We start from the raw sequence: 27,991 nt of genomic DNA, 5'->3' as shown, positions 1-27,991 counted from the left end.
AACGGATCGTCAATACTTTCGCGTCAAATATTCAACAATGCGAAAAGGCGCGTGATTTATTTTTATCGATAACTGAAATAGCATCAAATCAATCGGGAAGCTATTCTCGCGTGCATTTATTGAGAAAAAAAGTAAAATTGGCACAATTTAAAAACAACAGACACTGACGCACTTCGTCGCTTATCTATCGAGCGCATTTCTTATCTACTCCATTTGACGATTACTTGACAAGGTTTAAAAAACAACAATTTGGAGTTCCCAAGTGTGGATGATTTAATAACATTACAAGTGACTTCCATGTATGTCAAGTCATTACAAATCAAAAACCGAAATTATGAAATAAACAATAGAAACAAAAAATGTTAACGAGTGTACTCAATGTAAATAATTGCATTGCAATGTTAGACACTCACGTGAATATTAAACATTTTTTGTTCTATTCAAGTCAATTTTTTTTTCGTACGAAGAAAATTTAAACAATTGAACGACCTTGAGATGCTTCAACTTGATCACAAATTACGAATTCACAGTGATTCGAAACCACGTGACCCGTTTTGCTGCTATTTTATTGACAAATGTTCAAGTTCAAGAACAAAGTTATGCGTTAAACACGTACAGATTTGTGTTTAGATAAGTTTTTAACCGAGCGCTGTTAAAATATGTTACAATAAAATTGTTAGCAGTCAAGTGTTATTAATTAACATGAGAACGGAAATTGGAGTTGAAATTGTTTGAGCTGATTGACGTTGCTTTCTATCACTTTTTTATATAAATTTCTCGAGGAATTTCGAATTAAGTCTTTAAAATAAGAAGTAAACAAACCATAAATTAAGAGATTCAGAGAATCAAACTGGTTCAAGGTTGTGATGTTTGAACGACTGATTCTCGTGTATTTTTTTTTTCAAAGAATTTTTGTTTATCTTCGAGCAGAAGCGAAAAACAAATAATTTTTACCTTTAATGAGACGAGTTTGTTGTGTTTTGGTTAAAATCCGGTGAGAACTGGAAATTGGATAATACGTGAGTTATCGTCATAGGTGTCGATGTTCTGTTAACCTTAAAAGTGAATAGACAGAAAGGAATTTTAATTGTTATTCATTTACGAGAAATTCTTTGAGCTCGGAAGTAATTTGAAAGTGAAATTTATAAGAAAATTCGCTACACAAAAATAAATTATTTTTTTTTTTGAAAAATAAATTAAAATTAATTTTTTTGAAAATTAAATTAAAATTAAATTAAAAATGAATTAAAATTAATTAAATAATTAAAATATAAAATTAAATTAAAATTAAAAATAAAAAATAAAATTAAAATTAATTTTTTTGAAAATTAAATTAAAATTAAATTTTTTGAAAATTTAATTAAAATTAATTTTTTTGAAAAATAAATTAAAATTAAATTTTTTGACCTTAAATAATTTTAATTTAATATTTAAATATTTTTAATATTTTTTTGTAAAAAATTTTAAAGAATTTTTACTGTTGTTACAAAAATTTCATTCAATTCAAAATTTCACATTTTTCAAAAAAATAACTTTCTTAATGTTATGTTAAATTTTTAAGAAACATCAAAAAAATTTGATTTTTTTTTTGAAATAGTTGAAAATTTGAAAATCGCCTCTCAGCTAATTCAACTTTTTAAAAAATCAATTTTTATAGCTTTATATAAATAATTCGCGCTAATTAAAAACCAAAGTGAAACCGTTTGTTTTTTATCAATTCCATAAAAAACCTTAACAAAGCAAAATTTTATTGACAATTCGTATTGTCTCTTTACTTTTGTTATCTTCGCTGTCTTGTAAAAAAAATAGATATTCAATTACTCTCAATAAAAAACGCGTGATTGCTTGATTCAATTTGATAAGCCATTCTAAGTAGGAAGCGAACTTTATGACATTGCAGATTTCTCATCCGTGAAATTTTGTTTCGTGACTTTCCAACAATTTTTTTTAATAATCTGAATCATAGAAGCAGTTCTCAGTACTTTTTTTTATGAAGTCTATTAAATTATAATTACGACTTTTTTTTATCTTTTTCCCATCGACGAATGACTAACACAACGAAATTTGTGTTATCATGTAATAAAATGCTGTGTCAACAAATTGTATCGTTTTGTTTACCTCTAAAACTGTTTTCGTACGAAAAATGTTTCGTTCTGTTGCTCGTCCATCAGCATCAATCGCTTCTGGCTATAAAATTATAATTTTTAATGCATTTTGCTTTCGTCTCTTTTTTCGGCATTTTCAAATTCTTTCTTAGACAGGAACGTTTCTCTTCAAATTTTGATGAATTTTTCACCTGTTCAATAATTTTACGACTAAAATCTCCTAAAAAAATCATAAAAAAATTTTTTAAATTAAATTTTATGAAAAAACGTCCGACTTGAGCACCAACACATGCTTACCTTGTTCGTCTCGTGTAGCAATATAAATAAATCATTCCTCTACGATACATTTTAACACAGTGTCAGCTTAAAAAGTGATGCGCGATAGAATTACCGACGCTTACAGTGTGTCAGTGTCTCGTGTGCCATCAATCGTTTCGTGTCTGATTCTGAAAATAAAAAAAAAATTAACAGAGAAAAGTTGATTTTAATGGATTACGATAAGTAGCAGACCATAAAGTGCACTAATAGAAGATAATTTAAGCGATAACTCACCGATAAGACAAAAAACAAAAGTTTTTAATCAATCATGTGACAGAAGCTGAACAAACAAAACATTTTTTTTAACAAAAATTGTGCCTGAAAAGTGCGAAAAATAACAAAAAAAGTAAATAATGAAAAAATTGCATCATAAAATTTAAAGAAAAAATTAAAAAAAGGATAAAACTCACCAAAAAGTGTCTTGAAAATGTGTCGATGTTGCAGATTGTAAGTTTCTCACACAAAATTCTCGTTAATTCAGTGACTAAGTGAAAAAATTCATTCCAGATGTTGGGAAGAACTTTATTGGAATTGCATCGAAGAGCGTTTCTGCTTCGATGAGAACATTGCGAAATACGATCCTGAGGAAGATGAGCATTATATCAAGAAGGAGTTGCAAAATGGCTTCGTCAATAATGGCGTCGTTGGTTCTTCGCCAATTCGTGAAGTTGTTCCCGTCGAAAATTCCCTGCAAAATAACAACGATCCAATTTGCGTGCAGCCAAAACTTACAAAAGCCGAGTTTGCTCGCGAAATCCAAACAACAGTTCCTATCTTGGCGCCCGAAGTCTTTGCTGCCTTCGCCAACTCTCAAATATTCCAACTTCATGCCTCGTCAAAGATGACATCTCCTACAAGTCCTCCGGCGGGCATTCACAAAGTTGCGAGTTCGAATAGTATGCGAAGTCGTGCCGATTCGAATGCGGATGAATTGCTCAAACGACTTGAAGGTGAGATTTTTTAACATCTTTTTAATATTCATTCAGCAGACGTTTTACGCAAAAAAGTCATTTTTTCAATTTTTTTTTTCAAAAAGACACAAGCGGTTTGTTCGGTTTGAGCCGTTTTAAGCCAATAGAAAGCTTAAAAAGTTTTATAAAGGTCACTCATACTTCATTTCTCTCTCAAATGTGAGAAAATTGATGAAAAAACTAAGTTGACTCAAAACGGCTCAAACCAAACAAACCGCTTGTCTCTTTAAAAAAAATGACTTTTTTGCGTAAAGCGTCTGCTTAATGGGTCCATTGTAATGTCGTTTTGTTGCTTATGTTTGTCTTTTTTTCTGTATTTTTCATGTCTCGCAACGTGTTCAGATCAACCAAAGCCCGTCAGCATCGAAGTCAATCGTCGCGCCAGCGAGTCGCCCGCCATTTTGCGTCATCAAATCCCCAAAATTGTCGAGGAAAAGCACCAAAGTGACGATCAACTTTCGCAATCTGTCACCGATAACAGTCAAAATACGCCCATGTCGCCCATCCATTTGTCGCCGATCGTGTCGCAAGAGAATTATGGCAGCATGAAAATCGTCAACAAGAATCTTCAGCTCGAAGCTCCGTACTTTTCGTTCCGTCCCGCAAGCGAAAATGATATTTTTGCCATCACGCAACCCAATTCCAACTCGAATGCGAGTCGAATTAGTCAAACGCCCGAAGTGCCATCTGTGTCGTTTAACGCCTTACCCAAAAATTATCTCGATACGCCATCTATCGGCGAGTATCGCGAATCGAAGAGTTTGTACGAGATCCAAACGGCGGGAATTGTGCAACAAGCGGGCGTCGAAAAATTCTCCATGCCTCGTTATTACTCCAAATCGCATCTTTTTAAGAAGAATCAACAACAAGGCCCAAGTACGAGTAGCAACGAGAGCATGAAAATGGGCGGAGAAGATCATCGCACGCCAAAACGCATCGAGAAAAGTCGTCGCTTGAAAAATCTTCGAATGCAATTGCCGCCTCTCATGATTGGTGTCGAAAAATCCAAGGAGGGTAAATCAACGCGTGGATAAAACTTAAAATTAAATGTTGAAATTCTTTAAAAAAAAAAATGGCTGTTCTAACGTTTCAAAAATGGCGCGAATTTAACGAATCGGTGATGGTTCAAAAATTTTTACTTAACATTTTTAGAAAAATTAACTCATTTTTATACAAAATTAGAATAGTTTTTAAGTGTCAAAAGCTTTTCTTCCTACTGCTTCTTGCTTATTTTCTTTAAAAAAAAATTTTATGTCAAATAACAAAAAAAAAGAAACAAAAGATCTCAAATTGGTTATAAAAAAAATTCAAAAAAAAATTTTAGGGTTGCCAGATGTGGTTAAATCGTCTCGCGAACGAGCAACAAGCGAAGAACGTGAAGGACTCTTGGCGAAAAATAAGAAAATTCAAATGTTGAAAAGTTGTGAGGCGAGGAGATTTTCAAAGCCGTGAAACTGAATTCTTTAAAAAAAATTATATGAAAAGCCATTTTACTGAAAATTAACTTTTTAGATTAGATTTTTATCAAGTAGAGTTGCCAGTATTAGAAATTTTTATTATATTTTATTATTTAGAAAAGGCAACAAAAATATTTTAAGACTTGTTATGAAAAAAAAAGAAAAAATATTTTAAATAAAAAAAATTATAAAGAAAAAAAATTTTTTTTTTTCAATTTTGTGGCTTAAAATTTTCTCTCAATAGGTAAATAATATTTTTTGAATTCAAACATATAAACAAAATGTACTAAAAATTACAAAAAAGATTTTGCGTTTCCGATGTACAGGAGCCATTTAAAGATGTTAGCGAAAAAAATTAAAAAAAAATTTTAAAAAAAATCTAAATAATTTTTTTTGATAAATCCAATAAAAATAATAAATAAAATTAAATAAAAATTATTAATAACTTATATAAAAAAATAAAATATTTTGAAAAAAATAATAAAAATTAAATTAAATTAAATTAAATAAAATAAATTAAAAAAAATTTTTTCGTTTTGACGTATTATTTTAAATTTAAAATTAAAAAAAAAAATAAATAAATAAAAAAAAATATTTTTTTTTTAAATAAATTAATTTATGAAAATTAAAAAAAAAATAATTGTTCAAAATTTATTTTTTTTTAGAAAAAATAATTAAATATTTTATAATTAATAAAACACATTTTAATTATTTTTTATTTAATATCATTACTGGTTTACTTTTTTTTATTTTTCACAAGCTTCATATTTTACATTTTTTTATTTAATTAATTTTAATAATTAATAATTTTTTGGTTTATCACATTTAACTTTTTTTTTAATATTTATTATCTTCCACTGAATTACTCCTTTTTTTTTGATTATGTTTACTCACTGTTTTGATTATTTTTATTAATTATTTAGCAATATTAAAATTACGAATAAAATTGCATCTTAGTCAAATTTAAAATCTGTGTATTTAATTTAATTAAATTTATGAAAGAACTTTCTCACAATATGTTAATTAATTAATTTTTATGTATTTTTAATAATTCTTAAAATTTATAAAAAAGTTTTTTTTTAATTAAAACTCACGAAAAGCATGAAAATTAAGAGAATCTGGCTTGTAATGTACAGCGGCATTGCTTGATAGACAAAGAAGTATTGATTGATATTTTGTTGATTAAAAATTGAGCAGAAATGTGATATTTGCTTGTTTTCTACGTATGTGAGGATTTTTTTATTTTTTTGGAGGGAAATCACTAACCGAAGTTTTTATTGAAGGATTTTTCTAAAAAGAGAGAGACAGACATAGATTTCTAATTTTTTTCTGAATTTCATCTGCTAAAAGCTAAAGATATGTCTAAAATGCTGCTAAATGCCAGATAAAAGTATTTTTTGGGTTAAAATTGTTATTTTTAGAATTTCCTTGATTTACAGGAGAGTCGTTGTCGGTTCGCGCAAAATGATCGACGCAACGAATGGCACTAAAATCATTAGTGAGGAAATAATGGAGGCAGCTACCGTCGAAACTGCTGGAAGTAATGCGTAAAGAGGTTTCGCCATGAGCGCAGAAAAGTGCCCGGCACACACAAAAAGTCCAATTGCCGAGCAACGGAGCGACGTTTTGTAAAAATCGATCGCATAAATTGTAAGAGCTGTCATGCCGCACAACATTAATCCTCCGCTTGCGCCTGAAGTCCAAATTACGGGAACGTCGTGATACAAAAAGCTCAACGTTACACTCAGGACGATCGAAAATGCGAAACAAACAGCTGAAAAATCAAAAAATTATTTAAAAAAAATTTTTTGATGAATTTTTCAAACTTACTCGCAATTCGTGTCTTCCCGCAACGATAAATAGCTTCGCCGCTCAACCCGATCATGATAAAAGCAGGCACCAACAACCCGAATTGCGATGTCCAAAGAGCATCAAAGTAGATATTGTACTCAAAATCGCGATCGCACTCCATTGACATCCGAGTTATTGTGTTGTTATGACGAATGCAGTCCGTGAAATGGCGATCCGTTAAATCTGTATCCACTAAACTGACATTATCGAGCACAGAATACTCGAAAACGGTTCCGCTTGTCTTGACATTCGAGAATTCTGTGTTGACGAACGTGCTGTTGAGGAATGTAATGTGTGTCATGAAGAGATCACGGAATGTGGTATTGAGGAAAGTACAATTGGAATAGATTTGGTTGTCCATGGATGTGTTGAAATAGCTGTTGCGGTACGTGCGATTGCTCGTGATGATCTGAAAAGGTAAGAAAAAATTTTTTAGAAGAAATTTTCGGATAAAAATATTTTTTAGCTGATTTTAAGACAAATTTTTCTTCTTGAAGAATTTTTTCTTGAAAAATGTCAAAATTTGATATTTAAAAAAATTATTTTAGGAACTTTAAGTCAAAAATTCCTCTTTTAAAAAATATTTTAGTTAAAAAATCTAAAAATTTAATGTTAAATTAAAAAAAAAATAATTTTTTTGATTATTCTCAAGCCAAAAGTTCATTCATGGAAGAACTTTATTTTATTTTGTTTCAAAAAAAAAAAAAATAATAATAATAATTTTAGAATTTTTAAGTTTAAAATTTGTTTAAAATTTAAAATTTTTATTTTTTAAAAACTTTTTGAATTAATTTTAAATTATAAAAATTTTTATAAGAATTTTAGGAATTTTACTTAAAAAATTTTTTGAAAAATTTCATCTCTTGAATTTTTTTAATTTTAATTTTTAATTAATTTTAATTTAATTGTAATTTAATTTCAATTTAATTTTTATTTAATTTTAATTTATTTTTAATTTATTTTTAATTTATCTTTAATTTAATTTAATTTTTTATTTAATTTTTATCTCTTGAAAACTTTTTTTCTGTCATAAATAATAAAATATTTTCCGTTTCAAAAACTTTTTGATTAAAAATCTTTCAATTTTGATCCTAACAGAGCTTTTTTTCATCAATTTCAGATCCAAAAACGAAAATTTCTTACCGTATTTCGATAATAATATCCCGCTGAAGTCTCCTTCGAATGCTTCGACGTGAAAATTGTCAATCCCGTGAACACGAAGAACGTCGCAGTCCATGCCGCTAACAGCAAAATTGTCGTTTTCACATACGATCGTCGAAAAAGTTGCGTAAAACTGCCGAAGAACAACGAACAACTGATTGCCATGTCTGCCAAGACGGAAGGCGGCGAAATATGTCGAAAACGTGATCCGGGCAACTCGAGTTCAGTTAACGCATATCCTCCCCGAGCACGATTTGTCTTGTAAATGTTCTGATAAACGCCGAGCGCTTCAACTTCCCGTCCATTTTCCAACAACCATCGCGGAGATTCGCTCAACCAAAAGAGCCCGAAGAGCGAAAAAATTGTCGGAAGTGATCCGAGAAGCAAATATCGATGCCATGCACTAAAATGTTCTTTATTCTCGATCATAATTTCTTGTCCCGTGGATGGAAGAACAAGAGTTGCCAAATATCCGGCGAGAATTCCTCCTGCGATGCCAAATACTCCGAAAATACCGAGAAATCTTGCTCGAACGGAGGGCGGGGAAAGTTCAGCGATGTAACATGAGCCTGCACTAACAGCTCCAACGACGCCGCAAGCAGCACAAAATCTAAAAAATTGTTTTTTTTTCAATTTTTCATGATTTTTTGTGAAAAAAAATTTTCTTACCTCGCCATCATGAAAGGACCGTATGTTGGCATGAACGCAGCAATGACAGAAAATACGGAACTAACTCCCATACAACTAATTAACGCCTTTCTACGTCCCGTTCTACCTGCTAAACCTCCCCAAATCAATCCGCCAACTGCCATTCCGATCAAAGTTATCCCGCTCAGCCAATTTTTCTCATTTTCCATTATACAAAATTCAACTTCTGCACTCGGAACGATGTACGACACGCCAAAAACTTGAATTGCGTGTCCCGCAAGGCCCATTCCCATGATTATCGTCGCTATTAATTGGTATTTTCCGCCTCCCGCTTGCTTTATGGCATCCGCATGAAATTGACTCAGCAACAAATCGCCGTCGATCAGTTCGCCAGACTCCGATTCGTGACTTTGGGACAATCGTTGCCCGTTGTTGTTGTTGTTATTCGTGCTCATATCCGAGATATTTGGCAATCCGTGCAAGTTTCCGGGTCCATAGCCGTGCGTAAAGGGCCCATCTGTGTATGGCATCTTACCTAAATTGGAAGCTGCAGACATGGAACTCAGTGATTTTGACATTACGAGACGTGCTTCTTCCTTGTCATCAGACATTGTCAACGAAGGAGAGGAAGGAGGAAATGTCGAAGAAGCGAAAAGTCTGAGAGAGCTGAACTTGTCTAGAGAGCATCTGCGAGCAGGCAAAAGTGACAAAAGTGAGGATGCAAAAAAAGAGAGAAGAAAAAAGTGAAGGAAAAAAGTTAAAGGCAGGCAAAAAATTCTATTTGATGAGATTTTGTGAGAAAATTTCACTTTTTTTTCGATAAAAAGGTAAAAAAAAAATTAAATTTTGCAAATTTTAATTTTATTTTAACAAATAACATTTATAGAAAATTTCCGTATTTTTTATGTATTTTTTTACGTAATTTTTTTTCCATATTTTCATATAAAAAAAAATTATTAAAAAATTTTATGCTTTAAATTTTTTTTATAGTTTAATATTTCAGAAAAATTAAAAAAAAAATTAAAAAGACAAAAAAATAATTTTTAAATAATTTAATAATTTTTGCACAAATTTTACTTTTACAATATCTTTAGATTGAAAATATCATATTTTTATTTTTGAATAATTAAATTTTAACTCAATTAATTATTTTTTTTATTTTTCAATTAAAAATTATATTTAATTAAGAAAATTAAAATTAAAAAGACAAAAAAATAATTTTTTTAAAAATTTAATAATTTTGCAAGATTTGCAAAAATTTCTAAAATTTTTGACCAAAAAATGTTCAAAAATTATTTTTTTAAATAAAATTAAATTTTCATATTTTAAAAATTTTTCATTAATTTTACGATAAATTTTTACTCTTCTATTAGTTTTTTTTATTGATTTTCTCCTGAAAAATTTTTAATAAATTAAAATAAATAATAATATAAATAAATTAATTAATTTTTTATTTTATTTTTTTTAATTTTTAATAATTTTTTTTTTAATTTTTATTTATTTTTATTTTTTTTTTAAATTTTTAAAATAATTTTTTTCAATAAATTTTAAATAAAAATTACAAAAAAAAAATAAATTTTCTCACAAAATTATTTATAATTAGAAGAAAAGCTTCATTCTATTTTTTATATTTTTAGGTTTCGAAAGCTCTTCTTCCGCATCAATTCTACTGATAAAAACCCAAAATACCTGATTTTTGATTAAAAACCGCCTAAATTTACGTTTAAAAAGTTTTCATTATCCAAAAAAAACGGAAAATTCTTAACGGCACTTCTTGTTTCGCATGCAGGATAGCAGCAATATGTACAGAAATTGTGTCTTGAGAAAGGTCAGGTCTGTATTTTTTTTTTGCTCTGACCTTTCAATATAAATTTACTCTACAATAACTACACAGCACTATGTGACTTCTAGATATGCTTTGAATTTTGCATCTATCAAAAGAGATTTCTCGTTGGAAGACAAAGAAAGTAAAGATCTGACATGCAAAGAAACGAAATCGATGTTAAAATGCGAAAAGTCAGCGTTTGTGTGACGACAAACCTTTCTTTTTTACGATGGATGGATGTCGATTTTCCCACAAAATGATTCTCAGAATGCGGGTTTTGTCATTTATCGCACTTTTTCCGATGAGTTTTTCACGTTTTCCGTGGCGTTTAATTATTTACACGTTTTGCCGCGTCGATTGAATCGCATTTGAAGCACTTTTGAATTCCCGCACGGTATGAAAAATTAATTTTTTTTCGCACCAAAACACACGATTGTGAAAAAAATAACTCGGAATTACGGAAACGACTGAAAATATCGATTAAAGTGTGTGTCGTTCGACGAGTTACACAAAGGCGAGTGACGAGCAAAGCGCAGGCGCAGCAATTGGATGGCGGGCGGCTTTAAGTCTGTTTTTTTTTTGCTCTGTAAACAACAGCGGCATACGGAGCGACTAACGTGAGCGACGTCACAAAAACTTATGAATGGAAATTGTGGCGCATTGTTCGTCTACTCCAATATTATTGTTTTGTTTTTGTTTTATTTATTTGCTTTTTTTATTGCGATGTGTGGAATTAACGTACGAGGAGAGCGTAAGTTATTAAAAAAAAAATACAGAAGACGATGAAAAAACAAAAGAAGAAGGCGCGTTTATGCTGATGAAGCAGACCAGACCGGAGGATTATGCTAATGAAGGGAAATGAACGGAAAAGCGAACGACGAAGACACAATTTTATGAATGAATTAAATGGATTGGAATGCGAGGTAATTTGATTTCTTAATTTTTATGAACAATTTTTTTTCAAGGAGATTATTTTTGTTTGCTTAATTCAGTTAAAGAAATAATTTTTTTTTAATAAATTATAAATTTTTTATATTTTTTTTATGAAAAATTTTTCCTTTGCTTATTTTTATTTTTCTTTAATTTAATTTTAAAATTATCTAAAAATTTGTTAAAAGCAAAGCAACGCCTTTTTTTACAAATCTTTGAGATAAATTCATAAAGGCTGCTCTTTAATAAGATTTCCTTAAAAACTTTTTGATTTATAAATTGACTTAAAACTTAAAAAAAATATAGAATATCAAAAAACAAAAAAAAAATTAAATTTCAAAGAAAGCATTTAAAAATTATATAAAAAAGGCAACGCCTTAAATAGTTTTTTTTTTCAAAATCTGACCATAATTTTTCTTTAGAATTGCTATTTTCTTAAAATGAAACTTAAAATTCTTCAACAAGAATCAGAATTTCAAATATGAGTTTAAAATTTTTGACAAAAATAAGAGAATGAGAAATAAAGCAACGCCTTAAATTAGTTTTTAAACCTTATGAAAAATTTTCAAAAAAAATTTTTGAATTGCTTTTTAATTTTACTTACAAAACTCAAAATTGATTAAAAATCGAAATTTTACGATTTTTTAAGGAATTTTATCTGTTTACGTCTTTCAAAAAAAAGTAATGCCTTTTTTGATGAATTTTATATAAGGCAACGCATTTTCAGAATATTTTTAATTAAAAATCAAATTTTTAAATTTATTTAAAAAAAATTTTTATATTAAAAAAAAACTATAAAAAAAATGATTTAAAATAATTAGAAAAAAAAAATAATTTAAAAAAATTATTTACTTTGGAATTGCCCAAAAATGAGTAGAATTGTTAATGAACGCCATCTAACGAAAAATAGCTGAAGTTCAAAAAATTTTTCTTTCTATAAAATTTTACAAATTTTTAATAAATTTACGAAATTTCATTTAATTTTAAAATTTTTTCATTTCAAAATAAGACTTTTTCAAAAGTTTTTTGAAGTTTCTTAAATTTCTTCCAAATCCTGCTCAAAATCCAAATCCCTTTTTCGGATTTAACGAAATTAATCTACATGATTAGGACTCAAAAAGGGAACATTTGTTTGCTATTTTTTATGATTTATGATAATTGGCCTGATTGAGAAACACAAACAGACACAAAAGTTGTGAAAAAAAGAAAAAAATCATTAACTCAACTCATTTTTCTTCGTTCCTTCGCCAAATAACAATAGATCGACTCTATTCAAATGTTGCCCAAAGGTTGTAAAATTAAAACAATGCGTCCTTCTTGGATTTCGTTTTCGTTGCATTTTAATTTTTTTTTTTTTGTTAATTTTTTCAGAATATTTTTCATCCGAATCTTGCTGAAATCTGTTATAAAGTGAAATCTCGGAGATCAATTACAACCCTTTTGCTACCTGTCCTACAGACCTGTTGTTGTGTGGCTACCCAAGGAGATAATCTCTCAGCAAACGCTACTAATCTCGTCTAATTCATGCATTTGTTGTTGAACACATCTCGAAAATCCAATGAATTTTAATGGGATTTCAAAGTCGCCCTTCGAACGTCGCAAATCGGCTTATGAAGTCAAATTTATGACTTTTTTTTTCTTGTTCGAACGAGAATTTTTTATTTTTACAGGAAAAACAAGGCGTTTGTTTGTTCCAAAAAAATCAGGATAAAAAAGTCAAAGTCTGAAAGTGTAAAAAATTTAATCGGGGATTAAAAGTGATAATGTTTGGATGCTTAGAGCTGCTCGTACTTGACTTCTGCTTAATCGGATAAATTATTTCGTCTCGTCTCAGTGAGCGACTTTCAAGGGCAATCCTTTCAAAAGTCATGAAAAATGTCAAAAAATCCAAAAATTTCTCCCGAAATGGAATTTTTCAAGGCAAAATCTTCGTCAAAACCACAAACAACCACAAAAAGACTCATTTTTCAATCATAATGAGAACGTTTTCTCCGAACGAACCAATAAAATGATTATTTTGACATAGAAAATGTTAATTTCTTTTTTTCTCTTTAAAATTTCTTCTTTACCTTTCTTTTCTTTATTTTTTTTTTAAATTTTATGAGAGGACATTTCACCTCGATTTTGGTTTACTTTTTCATAACATGAGTGTCCTTGAAAAAATTTTACAAAAAAAAAATATTCAAAAATATCGGAGAAAAGTCATAATTCATCATTTGAGACTTCCAGAAAAATTGACAAATTTCTTTTAAACGTAGAGAGAGAGAGAATTTTGTTTTGGAAGGAACGGTAGCGAAATGTTCATGCATTTTGTTGGTTACTTCTTCAAGTCAGTATGCGGTTTCTACCTAAAAATTTGCTGCATTTGCTACGGCACTGCTGATTTTGTGTTCAGTGTGTAAAATTTCTGGAAGGCAAATTCATGTGAAGATAGCAGAGGCCTGTTTTATGACAACATATCAAAGTGTGACGAGAGATTTTTTCGGAAGAAACACACACATGATGAATTGCCGCAAAAGAGGATTTTTTCGAATAATTTTTGTGGATTTTCGGGTAAATATGGAGCAAACTTTGCGCTTTAAAATGTTTGTTTGAAAGGGTAAAAACCGCATTTTGGGAATTTTTATGATGAGTTTTAAGAAATTTTTTTGCTTTTTATACTTTTATTTTTTGAAACAGGAAAAAATTATTATTTTGATAATTTTCATTTAAAAAAATTAAAAAACGAATAAATTTCGTTTTATTATTAAATTTATTATTTATTAAAAACATAAGAAAAAATAATAATAAAAATAAATTTTATAATGAAACAATAAAATTCATTCGTTTTTTATTTTTTTTATTTCATTTTTATTTCATTGATAGAAATAGAAAAATATATATTTTTTTAATTTTGTTTTATTTTAATTTTAATAATATTATTTATTTATATAATTAATAATACTATTATTTAATAATTTTTTAATGAAAATTATTTTGCTGAAAAACAATATAAAAACAAAATTTTAAAATTAAATTAAATTATTATTTTAAAAAATATTTTTTATCAAAGTATTTTTTATTTTTTAAAATTTTAAATTAATTTTTTGTTTAAAGAATTATTAAAAAATTAATTAAAATTAAATAATTTTTTAATTTACTTTTTTTTATATTTTAGTTGAATAAAAATTGTTATTTTAAAAACAAAAATTTTTTAGGAATAAAAAATAAATTTTATTTATATTTAAAAAAAAATAATTTTTAGTGAATTTAAATAAATAATAATTAAATTCTAAATATTAAAAAACAATTTCTGTTGAGCTACTAAAAAATTCCTTCAATGTCACTCAAATTATTTCTCCATAAAATTTATCCAGATTCCAAGGCAAACCAAAAATCAAGCTTCCTACAAAAAAAATCTTCAAAGTTAATCTTTCACGCTCTCCATGACTGTAATTTTTATTACCTACCGACCAAAAAAGAAATGACGAAGAAACCAAGAAGAAGCTAAAATTTGTCAAAAAATTGTCACCAAATTTAAATTATTTTTTTAAGGACACAAAAATCTTTTGACATCAAATTTTCCGCATCCCAAGTGTCAACACAACCGAAAAAAAAAGTAAAAATAAATATGTACAAATATTGTTCGTTTTTTCTTGGAGAAATGTCAATTTTGAGACAAAATTACCCTAAATGCATCATGGGGGTGCAATCAAGTTGTATAAACATAAATTTTAAATAATTGCTTGCGTGAAAAAAGAAAAGAACTTTTTTTGAGGTGACAATTTGTTTCTTTTTAGAGAAATGCAGAAAAAAAGGAGAATGGAAGAAATTGAGAAGGTCGTCTTCATAAACGGCAATTAAAAAAAAATTTTTCTTTTTTTTTGTGAATTTGGTCAAAGGAGAAAAGAAAAGAAGAGAAGAAAGAGACATAATGGGACATGACAAAAGTGTTGTCATAAACGAGAGTGGTTAGAGTGTTAATATCGACTCTGAATAGGAGAAGAAGAAAATTATTAGAGGGCCATAATTGTGGGTTTCTTTCTCTCTTTTGACGAAATCGAGTGATGATGAAAAAAAATATTCATGGGTGGCTCGTAATTATCGCTCACGATTCATGAGACATCCAGCAATAAAACACACACATCGTGAATCTTTTCTATCTACGAGAAAAAATATGAAAGATGAACAAAATGACGAAAAATCATACGCGCGGTAGTCATGGCACATTAAGACCAATAAAGCGCGGTTGATGAAGAATTTATTTTTTGGTTCTTTTAATGGAGTTCTCACGATTTATTTTTTGTTTTGACACGTTAAAAGGTTTGTTTGAATAATGCACGAAATTTATTAAACAAATTGGGGAGCGATTAAATATTTCGTAACGTTTTTTTCTTAAATTTTCTTTAAAAAATTGAATTTTTATTAAATATTTTTTTGATAAAAAATTTTTGAAAAATAAAAAAAAATATTTTAATTTTTTTTTAAATTCCAAAGTTTTTTTAAATTCTCTTTTAATAGGTTTATTTTTATTTAAATTTAAAAAAAAATATTTTTATATTATTATTTAATATTATTAATTTTTAAAAATAAAAAAAATATAAAACAAATATACAAAAATAAAAAAAATATATATAATTTTTATTATAAATTTTTTTAAATATTTTTTTTTGTATTTTTTAAATTAAAAAAAATAAAATTTTCATTTTTATATTAAATTAAAAAAAATTAAATTATTTTTTTTAATAAAAATTTTTATTTAAAATTTTAATTAAATTACTTCAAAATTTTATTTTTAAAATAAAAATTTTTAAAATAAAAAAATCGAAATTTAATTCTTAAACTTTCCCTTCCCTTCGTTCTTCGAAAGAATCTTCACATCGATACATTTTACAAAAACTCACAGAAAAAAAAATCTTTTCGTTCCTTCGACACACAAAACCGAGGGAACTAATTAAAACGTTAAATAATCACACCCACTTCCAAATCTTTTCAATGTGACTGGTTGGAGCGTTTTATGTGCGTTTAAAACCGACAGTTTTATGTCTGTTATAAATAAATATTTTCCTCTGCTGCCCAAAAAACTTTAAACAAATCCGATGATGATCCAATGATGACAAATAATAAAGCGACAAAACGTGTTATTTATCGAAAAATAAAACAAGACAAAATTATTTTTATTATTTTTCGCGTTTTGAGGAACAATAAACTTGTTGTTCGAATTTTTTTTTGACAAAAAGTGTGACATTGCAAGCTTATTTTTTTAAATTTGTGACAGAGAGTATGATTATTCAATTAGCGTATTTTTTGACTAATGTGCGTCAAGGCAGCGAGTGATAAATGAAACGGAATGTTCGCAAAATATTTGCTTTTGAATGGAAAAACATTAACTTTGGTAATTATGAGAGTTTAGTGAAACACTAATAGAGCAAAAAATAACATGTTTGATGTCGGATTGTGGAAAAATTCCATCAAATTAAGAGCCCTCATGGAAATTTTTGAAGAGTTGATATAAAAATTGAGCAATTTTTATCATTTTTGAGCTCAGAGAAGGAATTTTTTAATATTTTATTTAAAAAAAATTTATAATAAAAAATTTGTTTAAAATATTTCATTTTATAAATAATTTTTAAAACAATTTAATTTTAATTCTATATAAAAATTTATTTATTTTTTTTGAAGAATTCAGAATAATTTTTATAAAATTTAATATTTTTAATTTTTTTTGTTTAAAATTTTATCATTTTTAAAGTTTTGACCAAAAATATTAAAAAAATTTTTTGACTTGAAAAATTTTAACTTTTTTTCAAAAATTTTAAGCAACTTATCATGAATATTACATGAATTTGAATTTTTTATTTTTATTTTTAAATTAATTTCATAATTTCTGACTAAAAATGGCTCAATTCAATTATTTATAATTTTTTTAATATTTAATTTTTTTTTCTTTAAATATTTTTTTATTCATTTTTATTTTATTCGTTTTTTTCATAATTTCGTTAAATTTTTGATCTAAAAAGTAATTTTTTTCAAAAATTATTCCATGAGGGTCTCCAAAATACTCTAATTCTCGTATTTTTTTGTCAAATATAAAAAAATTGTTCTTTCAATTATGATGCTTTTAAACATGTAACATGTCTGCCATCGTTCGCTTAGAAACAAAAAACATCTCATTCTCGTTCATGTGCGTCTAAAAAATCAAACAAACATCAAAGTAACGTGCTTTAAATAAAAAAACAAATTTAACAGACGATACTCGCATACCAAAAAGTTATTAAATCAACAAGGAAATGAATGGAGAAGGCAGCCATCTCGGTGCTCGGTGCTGCTGTTAATTAAGCAATTAGAGATGTTTTAAAATTTTATGAACGTAATTAACTTTTTTCTGAGGAAAATTTTCCCTCTTCTGTCTCTGGAAGAGAAAAAGATAATTTTTTAACTGAAATATCGATTTTTTTCACTCCGCTTCGTGAACGGCGAGAAATAAAAGATCGGTGTGAGGAGGGTAATAATGCGCTTTGAGTGTCTGTAATTTTCGAGTCTTAATCCAATTTAAAATGTTTTTCCCTTTTTTTATGTTTTTTGTTGCCTTTTTTGCTGCAAGACAAACAAAAACAAAACATCATCAGCTATAAAAGACGAGAAGAAATGGCAATAATAAAGAGAATGGTGAAAATTTTACCTGCGCCATCATTATTTGAGGGTTATGGCTGTGTTGTTCTCCGATTGTGTTGTGCCTTTCTTTGACTTTTATTTTTTCTTACGGTACGGCAACATTTTCATTCTTCATTTTATATTCGTTCTTATTACTTCATAATCGTTTTTATTACAGCCCATTTTTATAGTCTCTCGTCCTCTCTTATGACGGTTTCGTTTGTGATGATGTCGTACCTGTGATTTTTTACGAGCAAATGGTGAAAATGGTCCAAACCCTACTTTTTTATGGATTTTTGTGCATGAAGAACGTAAATTATTTAATCAAAATGTGCTGAAATGCGCCTTTTTAGTATTGATTATTCGAATTTCATTCATTCATGGAGGTGTTGAGAGATGTTCAGGGCGAAATTTGTGCATTGAAGAAGGAAAATTTGTATTGAATGGTATGAAAATGTGTGAAAAATTGAATTTCGCAACTTTTGGAAGCCAAAAGTCGTGAAAACTTATTTTTTGTGGTTTGAGAAGTTCATCAAAGATGATCAAAAGTTTTCGAAATTGTCTCAGGAACGTTAAGAAGTTCATCAAAGATCGTCGTTGCGCACCTTTGTATAAAAACCGGGATAAAAACCCATCTTTTCAGTCAGGAGTTCAGGAACTCTGCTTTTTTGGCCCAGATTGGTGATGCGATTTGAGTTACAGTTGACATGACATAAAACATAAAAAGATACAAAAAGAACAAAAATTCATCAGCGATTGGGCTATCCAAATCAAAAATGATCTGAAGTCTCCAAAATTGTCTCATCTCGTCCCGCGAAACGTCAATTCCTCACAAATCCCTGCAAAGAAACAAAAATCTCGTATCATCTCATTCCGTAAAGGCAATAAATGTTTATTTAAAATCATTTATCTCAATATATCTCCTCTGCATCTACCCGACCCGATCTTTGTACGAGATTGTTATAAGTGTAATCTGAATGTAATCTTCCTCCTGCTTCGTTTTTCTTCTTCGAAAAAAGGGGGACATTTTTGCATTTTTCACTTTATTCCTTTATTTACAGATTGCGCCAATAAAATGTACGTTGTTATGGCGTATCATTGTACAATAAGTGAACTCTTGCAGAAAACTCACCGAGGAAAGTTCCCCTTGGGAAACGAAATTCGGCATAATTGAGCTCGACGGTTATTCACAAAGTATTGCTTCCCACGAAGAAAGACCTGCAAATCGAATGCAGACAAAAATTTAATCTTTTCCATATAAATGCGAATAAATATATAAAATTGTTGTAAATTTCACCTTTTATTATTTTATTTTAGTTTTCTGTCCTGCAATTGATGAAATATTCATTTTATTTGGAATTTATTGTTGTACCTCTGAAAATTTTTGCCTGTAAAGACAAAAAAATATTTAATTAAATTTGCATTCATCCTCATTAGCAGTAAAAAGATTGTTCCTAAAAATTTAATATTTTCATAATTTTTCTTCTATTATTTCAGTTTTTGTGTTCTTATAACTTTTTGTGTGCGGATAATTAAATAATAAAAAAAATTACAAAAAATTGAGAGATTTTATGAGAGAGTGTAAAAAATACCACAGTCATAAAATATTAAATGTTTTATGAGTTTCAAAGAAAATTATTCCTTGAAATTTTTGGTTTCTTTATATTTTTGTGTTTAGTCAATTGTATTCATAAAAGGACTTTTTTCCTTTGATTTTTAAGAGTAGAGTGATAATTTTCTCAGGTAGATTTGAATTTTATTTAAATTATTTTTAATTTTTATGTTAAATTATTTTTTATTGCATTTTTAGGATATTTTTTGACTTTTGAGACTTCTTCATGAAATAAATTTTCAGGTTCTAAAGCCTAAAATTTTTAAACTGATTTCAAGAAGGATCATGTTAATAAAGTTAAGAAGGGATAAACGAAGGATTAAACAAAAATAAACAAGTACGTTCGAAGTCAAGTCAACATTTTTAACTCTTTCGTCTTATCCCAGCTTAAAATTTTTCACGCCAAATGATTTTGAATGTGTAAATGTGACTTTTTTATCCGATGTCGATGCCAAACAATGCACGCCTCCTTCGCTCAAGAGGAGATTTTCGTAGATTTTTTTTTGACTTTGTAATCGTGTTGAGCGTTACTTGCTTATGAGCTTATTGAAAATATGTTTGCAAGCAAATCAGGATTTGAAAGTCAAATTTGACAGTTTTGGAGCAAGTTTTGTTTTTTGAGTTGTTGAGAGATCTGAAATTAAAAAAAAATATTTTTTTTTAAATTAGAATTTTATATTGTTTAAATTTTTAAAAATAAATTTTAATTAAAAATAAATTTTTAAAAAATTAAAAATTAATTTTTAAAAAATTTTTTCAATTAAAAATAAATTTTTAAATTTTTTAATTTTTAAAAAATTTTTTCAATTAAAAATAAATTTTTAAAAAATTTTTTTAATTAAAAATTTTTTTAAAAAATTAATATTTATATATTTATAAATATTAAATAAATAAATAAATTTTTAACTTTTAATTTAAATAAAAATTTTAAAATAAATATAAAAATAAAATAAAATAAAATTTCGTTAAAAATAAATTTTTAGTTCAAACAGAAGCTCTCGAAAAAAAATTTTTCTTCCATAAAATCGAATTTTCTGCAAAAAATCTTCAAATTTCTTACAAAACCATCAAAAAAGTTTGTTTTTCAACGCCTCAAATCAATTTCGGACATCTTCTTTAAAGCGTAAGAACCAATTCGAGCAGCTTCATGGTCCAAAGAAATCCTCTGCAATCGTCAATCGTCCCGATGAACATGTGAGAAGACATTTGTTGTCATACATTTCTGCTTAAACACAGTAAATATTGTATCGACTCTAATTATTTACGCCCCGACACACAGAAGTTGCACGAACTACTTGCCATCTTCTTCAAAATTTATTGTCCATGGTATTTTTTTTAATAAAGTTGTCTCTTCTATTCTCTTACCTGTGTGGTGAATCGTCACGCTGTGAGGACATATTTTGTCGACACATCTTTTAAGCCGATAAAAAGAGGAAAAACAAATAAAAACAAATGGGAATTCATTCTCTCTTTTATCTTTTTTGGCTTTTTTTCTTCTTTTTTTTTTTGCTTGTCTTTCTTTCTTCGCTGGACACACAAATTAAAAAGGCAACAAAATTTATGATAATTTATTGTCTTTTCTCGGGTTGTTAATTTTTTTTTTCGGTAGAAATCTTCGCATGTGATACACATTTGCGGCATTATTTTGTGGCTTTGCCGAACAGTAGAAAATGTGTGGTTATCATGCGGATTTTTGTCATTTTTTGAGGATTTTTCGCTGCAACGGAAGAAATTTAGACAAAAACAACTCTCATAATTGTCGATTATAAAGCGAATAAACGGTGTAATCAAAAATGTGTTCTAAAATTTACCAAATATAATAAATTTTCTAAGCATCCCGTACAGTTCGTGTCTCTGTGATGTACAAAAGAACCACTTTTTCCCTGTTGTTTCGTATAATTTTGCTTTTATAACCTTTTTTCCACAACACAATTTTCCCTTATTCGACTTTATTGTATCAACGGAACGTTGAATGTACGGTACAGAAGCTATAAAAAAGGAAAATGATGAAAATTTAATATTAAACTCGTCGTATCTTCTTGCCTTGTGTATCCTCGTTGTGCACAGAAGCACGATGTTTTGAAAAATATGGGGAGTTGAGTATCATTTTATTTTCATTAAAACTCATTTTCTTCTCGTTTTCTCTCTTTTAAGCTGTGTGCGAGGTCGCTACGTTGTCTTGTGCTGCCTGAAAGATAAACGTTTATAAGCAAGATTATGGCAGCCATGATGGGGTTTGGGATTTTTAACTTATTATTCTACTAAGCACTGAATATATATAGTGCTTTGTTATTAAATTAAAGAAAAAAAAGAAGAAGGCGAAGAAGATGGTGTGACGATGAAACTAAAAACGAGTTGAATTTTTGCTTGAAAAAAAAAATTGGATTATTTTTAGAAAATTTTGATAAAAAATTGAATTTTTTAAAGCACTGTTATTAAAATATTTAAATTTTCATTTAAAAATTCTATAAAATTTAATTAAAAAATAATTTTTAGATTTAAATAAAAAAAAAAATAATTTTCATGAATATTTTGATGATAAAAAAAAATCTTCTGAAAGACGTTGAATGATTTTTGTCTCAAAAATGAATGAATAATTTTTTCTGAGTCATTCTGAGGCTTCTCTAATCGGCTTATGGGTAATTTCAGAAACTAATCATTCATTTTTATGGCATTTTTTAGAACTAATTTGACTAAACTTCATAAATTTTAGCTCACAATGAGATTATTTTTTCGATTTTCTTTCAAAATTTTAACTTGTTGAAGAAATTTTGTCTCTTCACGACTGAAATTTTTAAACTATGTTAATTTTTCGAATAAAATTTTGTTAAAAAGTAATTTTTCTGTTCACTGTGATACACTGAATTTGAAATTCAGAAGTTTTTGAGAAAAAAATCAAGATTGCTGCTTCTCTTAATGAATTTCAGGGCCTTTAAAATGACGGAATCTTCTATAAAAACCCATAATTAGGGTTTCTCCTTTCGGGCATGACATCGTTTACGGCATCGAATGACAACATTAAGGGCAAAAAGTACCAATGACGACTCCATAATGACTCATCTAACGAACTTTTTGGAAATTTTCATCATTCAGGTCGATCTCTTTGAACGCCGCAACATCAATTTTCCATCCAAACGATGAAATCCAGCGCTCAACATCAAACGAAAAAAAGAACCCGTACACTGTAATAAAATACGGGTGGTTTTAAAATAATAAAGTGAAATAAAAACAAGCAGTTATTACATTTGATTAAAACATCATTTCCAGATTATAATGCTATAAAGATCCGTCGTACGTCACACACAGCTCGTTCTTGCTATGATAATGATAATCTCCTGATCGTTCCTTCTCTTTCGTTCGTGTGTCGTTTTAGCGACGTTCTTTACCTGGATGTTAGAACTCTTCTGACTCACAGCACAGATCCTTGCTGCACGTAGAAATGTTCCATTTTACTTTTCCCGATGAGACGTGCCGTACGAGGATTCAAACAACGCGCGCACGATAATTGGTTGCTAAGGCAAGTACCGCTTCTACAGACATACGACACGAACGGAAAATGCTCAAAGCAAACGAGACACGCCCCGTGCGTCGGATGTATAAATGGAGGTAATTTGGGATGATTATCAGTTATTCACAATATTGTCATCGTTCAGTAAGCACGTGAAAGTTCCATCAATTCTTAAAAAAAAAATAAAATTATTAGCTTCTTACGGAACAAGTGAACATCATAATCGTCTTTAAAAAAATATATAAACCTAAAAAGGATATGATAAAAAATTATTAACAAAAAAAATAATTTAGTGAAAAATACTTACAATTTTCAAATTAAAAAAACACATAAAAAACAATGAAAATGCAAGGATTTCGCAATTACGCACTCGAAATGGTGCATCATCATCATCAAAGTGCAGCTGCTGCTGCTATGATCCAACGCGAGCAACAAATTGTCGTCGATTTGATGCCGCCGCAATACACAAAGCCATCTCCTCCGCCTTCGCCTCCGACATCAGGTAAGAAATCGGCAATTTTCTCATTAATTTAATAAAATTTTGCTCCAAAGTCTCTTCAAACTCTGTTAATTCCATGATTTCTTAAGTTTAAACATCAATTAAAAACCAGAAGACACTATAAAAGAAACATAAAACACATTAACGAACATAAATTATCCGGAAATTAGTCTGTCGCGATCAAAAACAGAAGCGTTTTAATGCACTGTGATGCAATGAACGCACTAATTACTCACATTTTTGTATGGGAACACATCTGTAATTGATAAAAATATTTTAATCTCTTACAAATTATGAGATGTTAATTGATTTTCTTACCAAAAAAATCGTTCCGAACTTTTTGCCCTTTTCAAGGTCCAGCACTTAATTTAAAAAAGAAAAAAAAACCATAATGGATCATAAAATAATCATAATTCTTGGATTCCATCGCATACTTTTCAAGGTTTTTTCATGAGAAATGAGTGACTTCTTCGCTCAGGTACGGAGATCGGTCTTCGTCTCTAAATTAGTAAGACAAACAAGCAAAAATAATAGAAACAAACCTTTTTCTGGTTTTATCACTTAATTACCTGAAAATTTGTTCAAAGAGCATTAATGCGATTCGTAATTACTTACCTGGCGAAAAACAAGGGAATTAATGGGATTAAGCGCCAAAAATCACAGAGTTCGGAGATTACGGGCAAAAAGTCAAACATTTATTGTCCAAATGTAGAGCAAAGCCGATTAATGACATTTTTCTCTTTTTTTTTTTTTGCTTGAATAGATTGTACGAGCCCGTCATTGGATAACAACAGTTCGTCAGGTAGCAACAATGCCCAAGGAAATTTGGATCCGTCAATTCGTCGGTATCGCACAGCTTTTACTCGGGATCAATTGGCGCGCTTGGAAAAGGAATTCTACAAAGAAAATTACGTTTCACGCCCACGCAGATGCGAACTCGCTGCTCAACTCAACTTACCCGAATCCACAATTAAGGTAGGTTTCACTTCCAATTCATATTAAAAAAAAAACTTAAAAAGACAAAAAAAAATATCCGTATATCTGGTTCTCGTCACCCGACATGAAACCAGAGATCGTCTCGTCAGTCGTCTCATGAACAATAGAAATTTTACAAATTACCATATTTTTGCGCTTCCTTTTAATTTTTTCTTACAATTTTGTCATGCACTTGTTTTCATGAAAAAAAGTCGGCTTCCTTTTTCTTCAGTATTTCAATTTCGTGCTGAGGATTTTTTTTTTGTTCAATTCACTATAAAAAAAATGAAAAAAAAAATTATATAAAAATTATTCGTTAAGAGGTGATAAGTGCCTTCTGTATTAAATTTTATTTTATTCTTCAATCAATCATAAAAAAAATAAAAATATTATTATTAAATTAATAATAAAAAGGCAAATCAACTGTTTGTCGGCATCGCGCTTTTATTTATCCCTACAACAATTATCACTTCTTGTAGTTGTAAATATTTGTGCCTTTCAATTAAATAAAAAAAAAATATTTATAAAAAAAAGGATAAAGGTGTTAATAATTAATTATCAAGCCTTTTGAATTAATAAATGTAACAAGTCAATTTTCTGTTCAAACAAGCCGATTTTTTTTTCAATTTTTTTTTTTTTTTAAATTCTGAAAAAAAAATTTTTTTTTGTTCTATTAACACTTAAACAATAAATTTCAATGTAAATTTTTGTAAATGAGAGAAAACAGGAATCAAACTGTGCGGAACACAAATATTTTTTCAACAAATATTCTCCTGTTTGGTGTTTGTTTGTTTGTGCCGTGTTACAAATTGAAGTAGAAAAACAAAGAAAAATATTTTTTTTTGTTAAGTAAATTTGTTCCGAGTCAACAAAAGTGTGAATTGCAGTAATTCTTGATAATTGAGATTTCTCTTCTTTTTGGAAATTCTTGTAAAAATCGCTCATTGCTAATAATTGCTTCATTCAGTAGCAAAAGTGTCAAAATTTGAATCATAATTTTTTATTAATGAAAAAAATTACTTTTTATGGAAAGGTGTTAAGTGACCATGCCTTGAATGACACAAAAAGTCGGTAATGAATAAATTAAAATGTAATAATTCGGGTTTTATAATGATATACGGAATTTTTGTGTTAAAACGATTTTTTTTACGACTTTCAAACAAATATTAATAATTTTTTTTTTCTTACCATTCCAGGTTTGGTTCCAAAATCGTCGCATGAAAGACAAACGCCAACGCATCGCTGTTGCCTGGCCCTACGCTGCTGTTTACTCCGATCCCGCATTCGCTGCTTCAATTTTACAAGCAGCTGCAAACTCCGTCGGCATGCCATACGGATACACGCCAAATCCGATGCTTCCGCAAATGCCCGTTATGCCATCACATGCCGCCGCCTCGTCACACAATTTTTCATCGTACGCCGCTGCATCCGCCGCAAGTGCATATCGTTATGCCCCCTACCCGATTCCGCCACGTAATTCGGGCGCTGCAGCTCAAATGCCCTCAACAACGCCATATAGCTCGATGTTGGGTGCCATGCCTCAAGGATACGGACCGTTGAGCATACCAAAGCCTCATACGCCTCCTCATGATATCACAAGCCCCGGATCGCCGCATTCGACAACGTCACTCAGTCCCGGATCCGTTTCGTGTCACAGCCCGGTCAATTCGCTAAATTCGACGCCAACGGGATTGTTGATGACAGCGCCAACAAGTACGAACAACAACACGTCGCAAACGTCACTCAGTACGCCCGAAAAGCCAAAGTTGTTCAAGCCATACAAGAGCGAGTCATAGAAAAGAAATTAAAGGCGTTAAGTTAGGGTTTTAAGTAAATTATTATTGATGAGAAACAGAAAAAAATGTTTAAATGTCTAATTAATCGATAGGAAATTTTAATTACCTGTAAATAGTTAAAAATAAGAAAATTTGTTTAAAAAAATTTTTTTTTTCATTTTTTGTTGATTATTAAATAATATGTTAAAATGAAAGAAAAAAAAACTATTAGATTGTAAAAAATGTAAAATTTATTAGAGAGAAAAAATATCATTGAATTGAATGACGAAAAAAAAATAAATTTGAAAAAAATGCTTTTAAAAAATTAAATTTTTGTTTTTAATTTTTGTCCATTTTTCAGGTAAAAAAAATAAAGGTAAAATATTTTATTAAAAAAAAAAAAAAAAAAAAAATTATTTAAATTTTTTTTTTAAATTTAGATCAAATTTAAAGAGTTTTTTTGAGAGAGACATTTTTGATAAAAAGCTGATTTAAATAAAATATATTAATTTTTTTTTTTGAAAATTGGAAAAAATTATCAAAAGAAAAAAAATTTTTACTTTTTCAAAAATTGACTTTTAATGAACGAATTTTGTTTAATTTTTTTTTTCAGATAATTTTTTTTTAAATTGAAAAAATTTTTCATTGAAATTTAAAAAAAAATTTTTGAAATTTTTTTAATTTAAAGTTTAAATAAAAATTTTAAAGAAATTTGAACTTGTATCTCACAAAATAGCAAATTTTGTAAAAATTATTACTTTTGAATTTCGACAATTAAAATTTTTTTTCAGGCATTTTTTTTTTATTTTTAATTTTTATCGAAAATTTGGAAAAAATTTTTTTGTTATAAAACTTTTTGATAAAAAAAAAAATTCACTGAAAATTTACTGATTCTGTAATTTTTTTGTCTTTTGACAATTTTTTGTCGATTTTTCAATTAAAATTATTTTTTTTTTGCTTAAAAAAATTTCTCTTTGAAATTTTTAAACGAAATTGGCTCATGATACAATTTTTCGTTCAATAAATAATAATTGCACTTGAAGCGTTCTCATTTTTCATCTTCATGCAATGACTCAAAAATTTTTAAATGTAGCTTGCAATAATCGAGGAAAAATCTACTAATTTGAATAATAATCCCAAATGACGCCTTTGTGAAATTTATGACAGCGGAGTAAATAATTTAAGTTGGCAAAAGTTCAAAATATGAAACTTTTATCATCAATACTTTCATTTTGTGCCTCGCATGAAAACGAAGGAAAAAAAAGTAAAAATTTGGAACGCACATCATCATGGAGCCCATTATGAATAATATATTTGTGTTTGGGGTCGGTGATATTCTTACATCGCTACACACACACGAAAAAGACGATAAAATAAATGTCTTAACTTACTTTGTCGAACGATTTGTGAGGGGGATGATGATGCGACGTCGTACGTACTGCGCATATCATCATGATTGCTCGAGAGCATTATGGAGCTGCTTTATGGCGCAAAAAGAAAAAAAAAGGAAAATGGAAGCACGACGACAATTTTCGGACATTTTCCGAGGAGTATGAAGAAAAACGTATCGTAATGTTGATATATTATCGTGTTACTTATTGTTAGTGTGTGTTTGTGTGTTTTTCTCTCTCGTATCTTTTCCACGTACATGACAAGTCAGATGAGGTTATTTATGAGCCTAATTTATTTGCGGATATATTTTTCCGTTGTACGTTGCCTGTGT

At 28.5% G+C, this 27,991-nt stretch overlaps 3 protein-coding genes across 9 annotated transcripts; 2 read left to right on the top strand and 1 right to left on the bottom strand.

Moving 5' to 3' along the window:
* Nucleotides 1-2: 2 nt before the first annotated feature.
* On the top strand, nucleotides 3-5,032 carry LOC134830380 (uncharacterized). 4 transcript variants are annotated; one of them, XM_063843843.1, is made up of 6 exons: nucleotides 6-232; nucleotides 2,463-2,606; nucleotides 2,701-2,870; nucleotides 2,931-3,373; nucleotides 3,737-4,408; nucleotides 4,719-5,032. In XM_063843843.1, the coding sequence occupies exons 3-6, from the start codon at nucleotides 2,851-2,853 to the stop codon at nucleotides 4,844-4,846; spliced, it is 1,263 nt and encodes a 420-aa protein (XP_063699913.1). In that variant the 5' UTR covers nucleotides 6-232; nucleotides 2,463-2,606; nucleotides 2,701-2,850; the 3' UTR covers nucleotides 4,847-5,032. The 4 variants fall into 4 exon arrangements, with proteins under 4 accessions (XP_063699912.1, XP_063699913.1, XP_063699910.1 ...); XM_063843842.1 differs by having other exon boundaries at nucleotides 3-131; nucleotides 2,577-2,870; XM_063843840.1 differs by having other exon boundaries at nucleotides 2,463-2,870.
* A 1,113-nt stretch (nucleotides 5,033-6,145) lies between these two features.
* Nucleotides 6,146-10,782, bottom strand: LOC134830378 (synaptic vesicle glycoprotein 2A-like). 4 transcript variants are annotated; one of them, XM_063843837.1, is made up of 6 exons: nucleotides 10,552-10,782; nucleotides 10,201-10,486; nucleotides 8,533-9,198; nucleotides 7,846-8,473; nucleotides 6,678-7,111; nucleotides 6,146-6,625 (listed from the first exon to the last, which is right to left on the bottom strand). In XM_063843837.1, the coding sequence occupies exons 3-6, from the start codon at nucleotides 9,120-9,122 to the stop codon at nucleotides 6,214-6,216; spliced, it is 2,064 nt and encodes a 687-aa protein (XP_063699907.1). In that variant the 5' UTR covers nucleotides 9,123-9,198; nucleotides 10,201-10,486; nucleotides 10,552-10,782; the 3' UTR covers nucleotides 6,146-6,213. The 4 variants fall into 4 exon arrangements, with proteins under 4 accessions (XP_063699907.1, XP_063699906.1, XP_063699908.1 ...); XM_063843836.1 differs by having other exon boundaries at nucleotides 10,201-10,782; XM_063843838.1 differs by having other exon boundaries at nucleotides 6,682-7,111; nucleotides 10,201-10,782.
* Nucleotides 10,783-23,358: 12,576 nt separating this feature from the next.
* On the top strand, nucleotides 23,359-26,289 carry LOC134832592 (segmentation protein even-skipped). The gene is made up of 3 exons (XM_063846669.1): nucleotides 23,359-23,521; nucleotides 24,282-24,493; nucleotides 25,690-26,289. The coding sequence occupies exons 1-3, from the start codon at nucleotides 23,359-23,361 to the stop codon at nucleotides 26,287-26,289; spliced, it is 975 nt and encodes a 324-aa protein (XP_063702739.1).
* Nucleotides 26,290-27,991: the final 1,702 nt, after the last annotated feature.

The sequence above is a fragment of the Culicoides brevitarsis genome, chromosome 2 (assembly GCF_036172545.1).
Source record: "Culicoides brevitarsis isolate CSIRO-B50_1 chromosome 2, AGI_CSIRO_Cbre_v1, whole genome shotgun sequence".
Taxonomy (NCBI): domain Eukaryota; kingdom Metazoa; phylum Arthropoda; class Insecta; order Diptera; family Ceratopogonidae; genus Culicoides; species Culicoides brevitarsis.
This window is presented reverse-complemented; position numbering and strand designations above follow the sequence as displayed.

What these genes read in the sequence shown, in the direction of transcription:
- LOC134830380 (XM_063843842.1), top strand. Translation starts at nt 2,851, where the DNA reads ATGTGTCGATGTTGCAGATT. An exon ending in ATTGCTCAAACGACTTGAAG is followed by an intron (nt 3,374 to 3,736) that starts GTGAGATTTTTT and finishes CAACGTGTTCAG; the next exon opens with ATCAACCAAAGCCCGTCAGC. An exon ending in TGTCGAAAAATCCAAGGAGG is followed by an intron (nt 4,409 to 4,718) that starts GTAAATCAACGC and finishes AAAAAATTTTAG; the next exon opens with GGTTGCCAGATGTGGTTAAA.
- LOC134830378 (XM_063843836.1), bottom strand. Translation starts at nt 9,122, where the DNA reads ATGTCTGATGACAAGGAAGAAGCACGTCTCGTAATGTCAAAATCACTG. An exon ending in GGTCCTTTCATGATGGCGAG is followed by an intron (nt 8,474 to 8,532) that starts GTAAGAAAATTT and finishes ACAATTTTTTAG; the next exon opens with ATTTTGTGCTGCTTGCGGCG. An exon ending in AAGACACGAATTGCGAGTAA is followed by an intron (nt 6,626 to 6,677) that starts GTTTGAAAAATT and finishes TTGATTTTTCAG; the next exon opens with CTGTTTGTTTCGCATTTTCG.
- LOC134832592 (XM_063846669.1), top strand. Translation starts at nt 23,359, where the DNA reads ATGAAAATGCAAGGATTTCGCAATTACGCACTCGAAATGGTGCATCAT. An exon ending in GCCTTCGCCTCCGACATCAG is followed by an intron (nt 23,522 to 24,281) that starts GTAAGAAATCGG and finishes TTGCTTGAATAG; the next exon opens with ATTGTACGAGCCCGTCATTG. An exon ending in TACCCGAATCCACAATTAAG is followed by an intron (nt 24,494 to 25,689) that starts GTAGGTTTCACT and finishes TTACCATTCCAG; the next exon opens with GTTTGGTTCCAAAATCGTCG.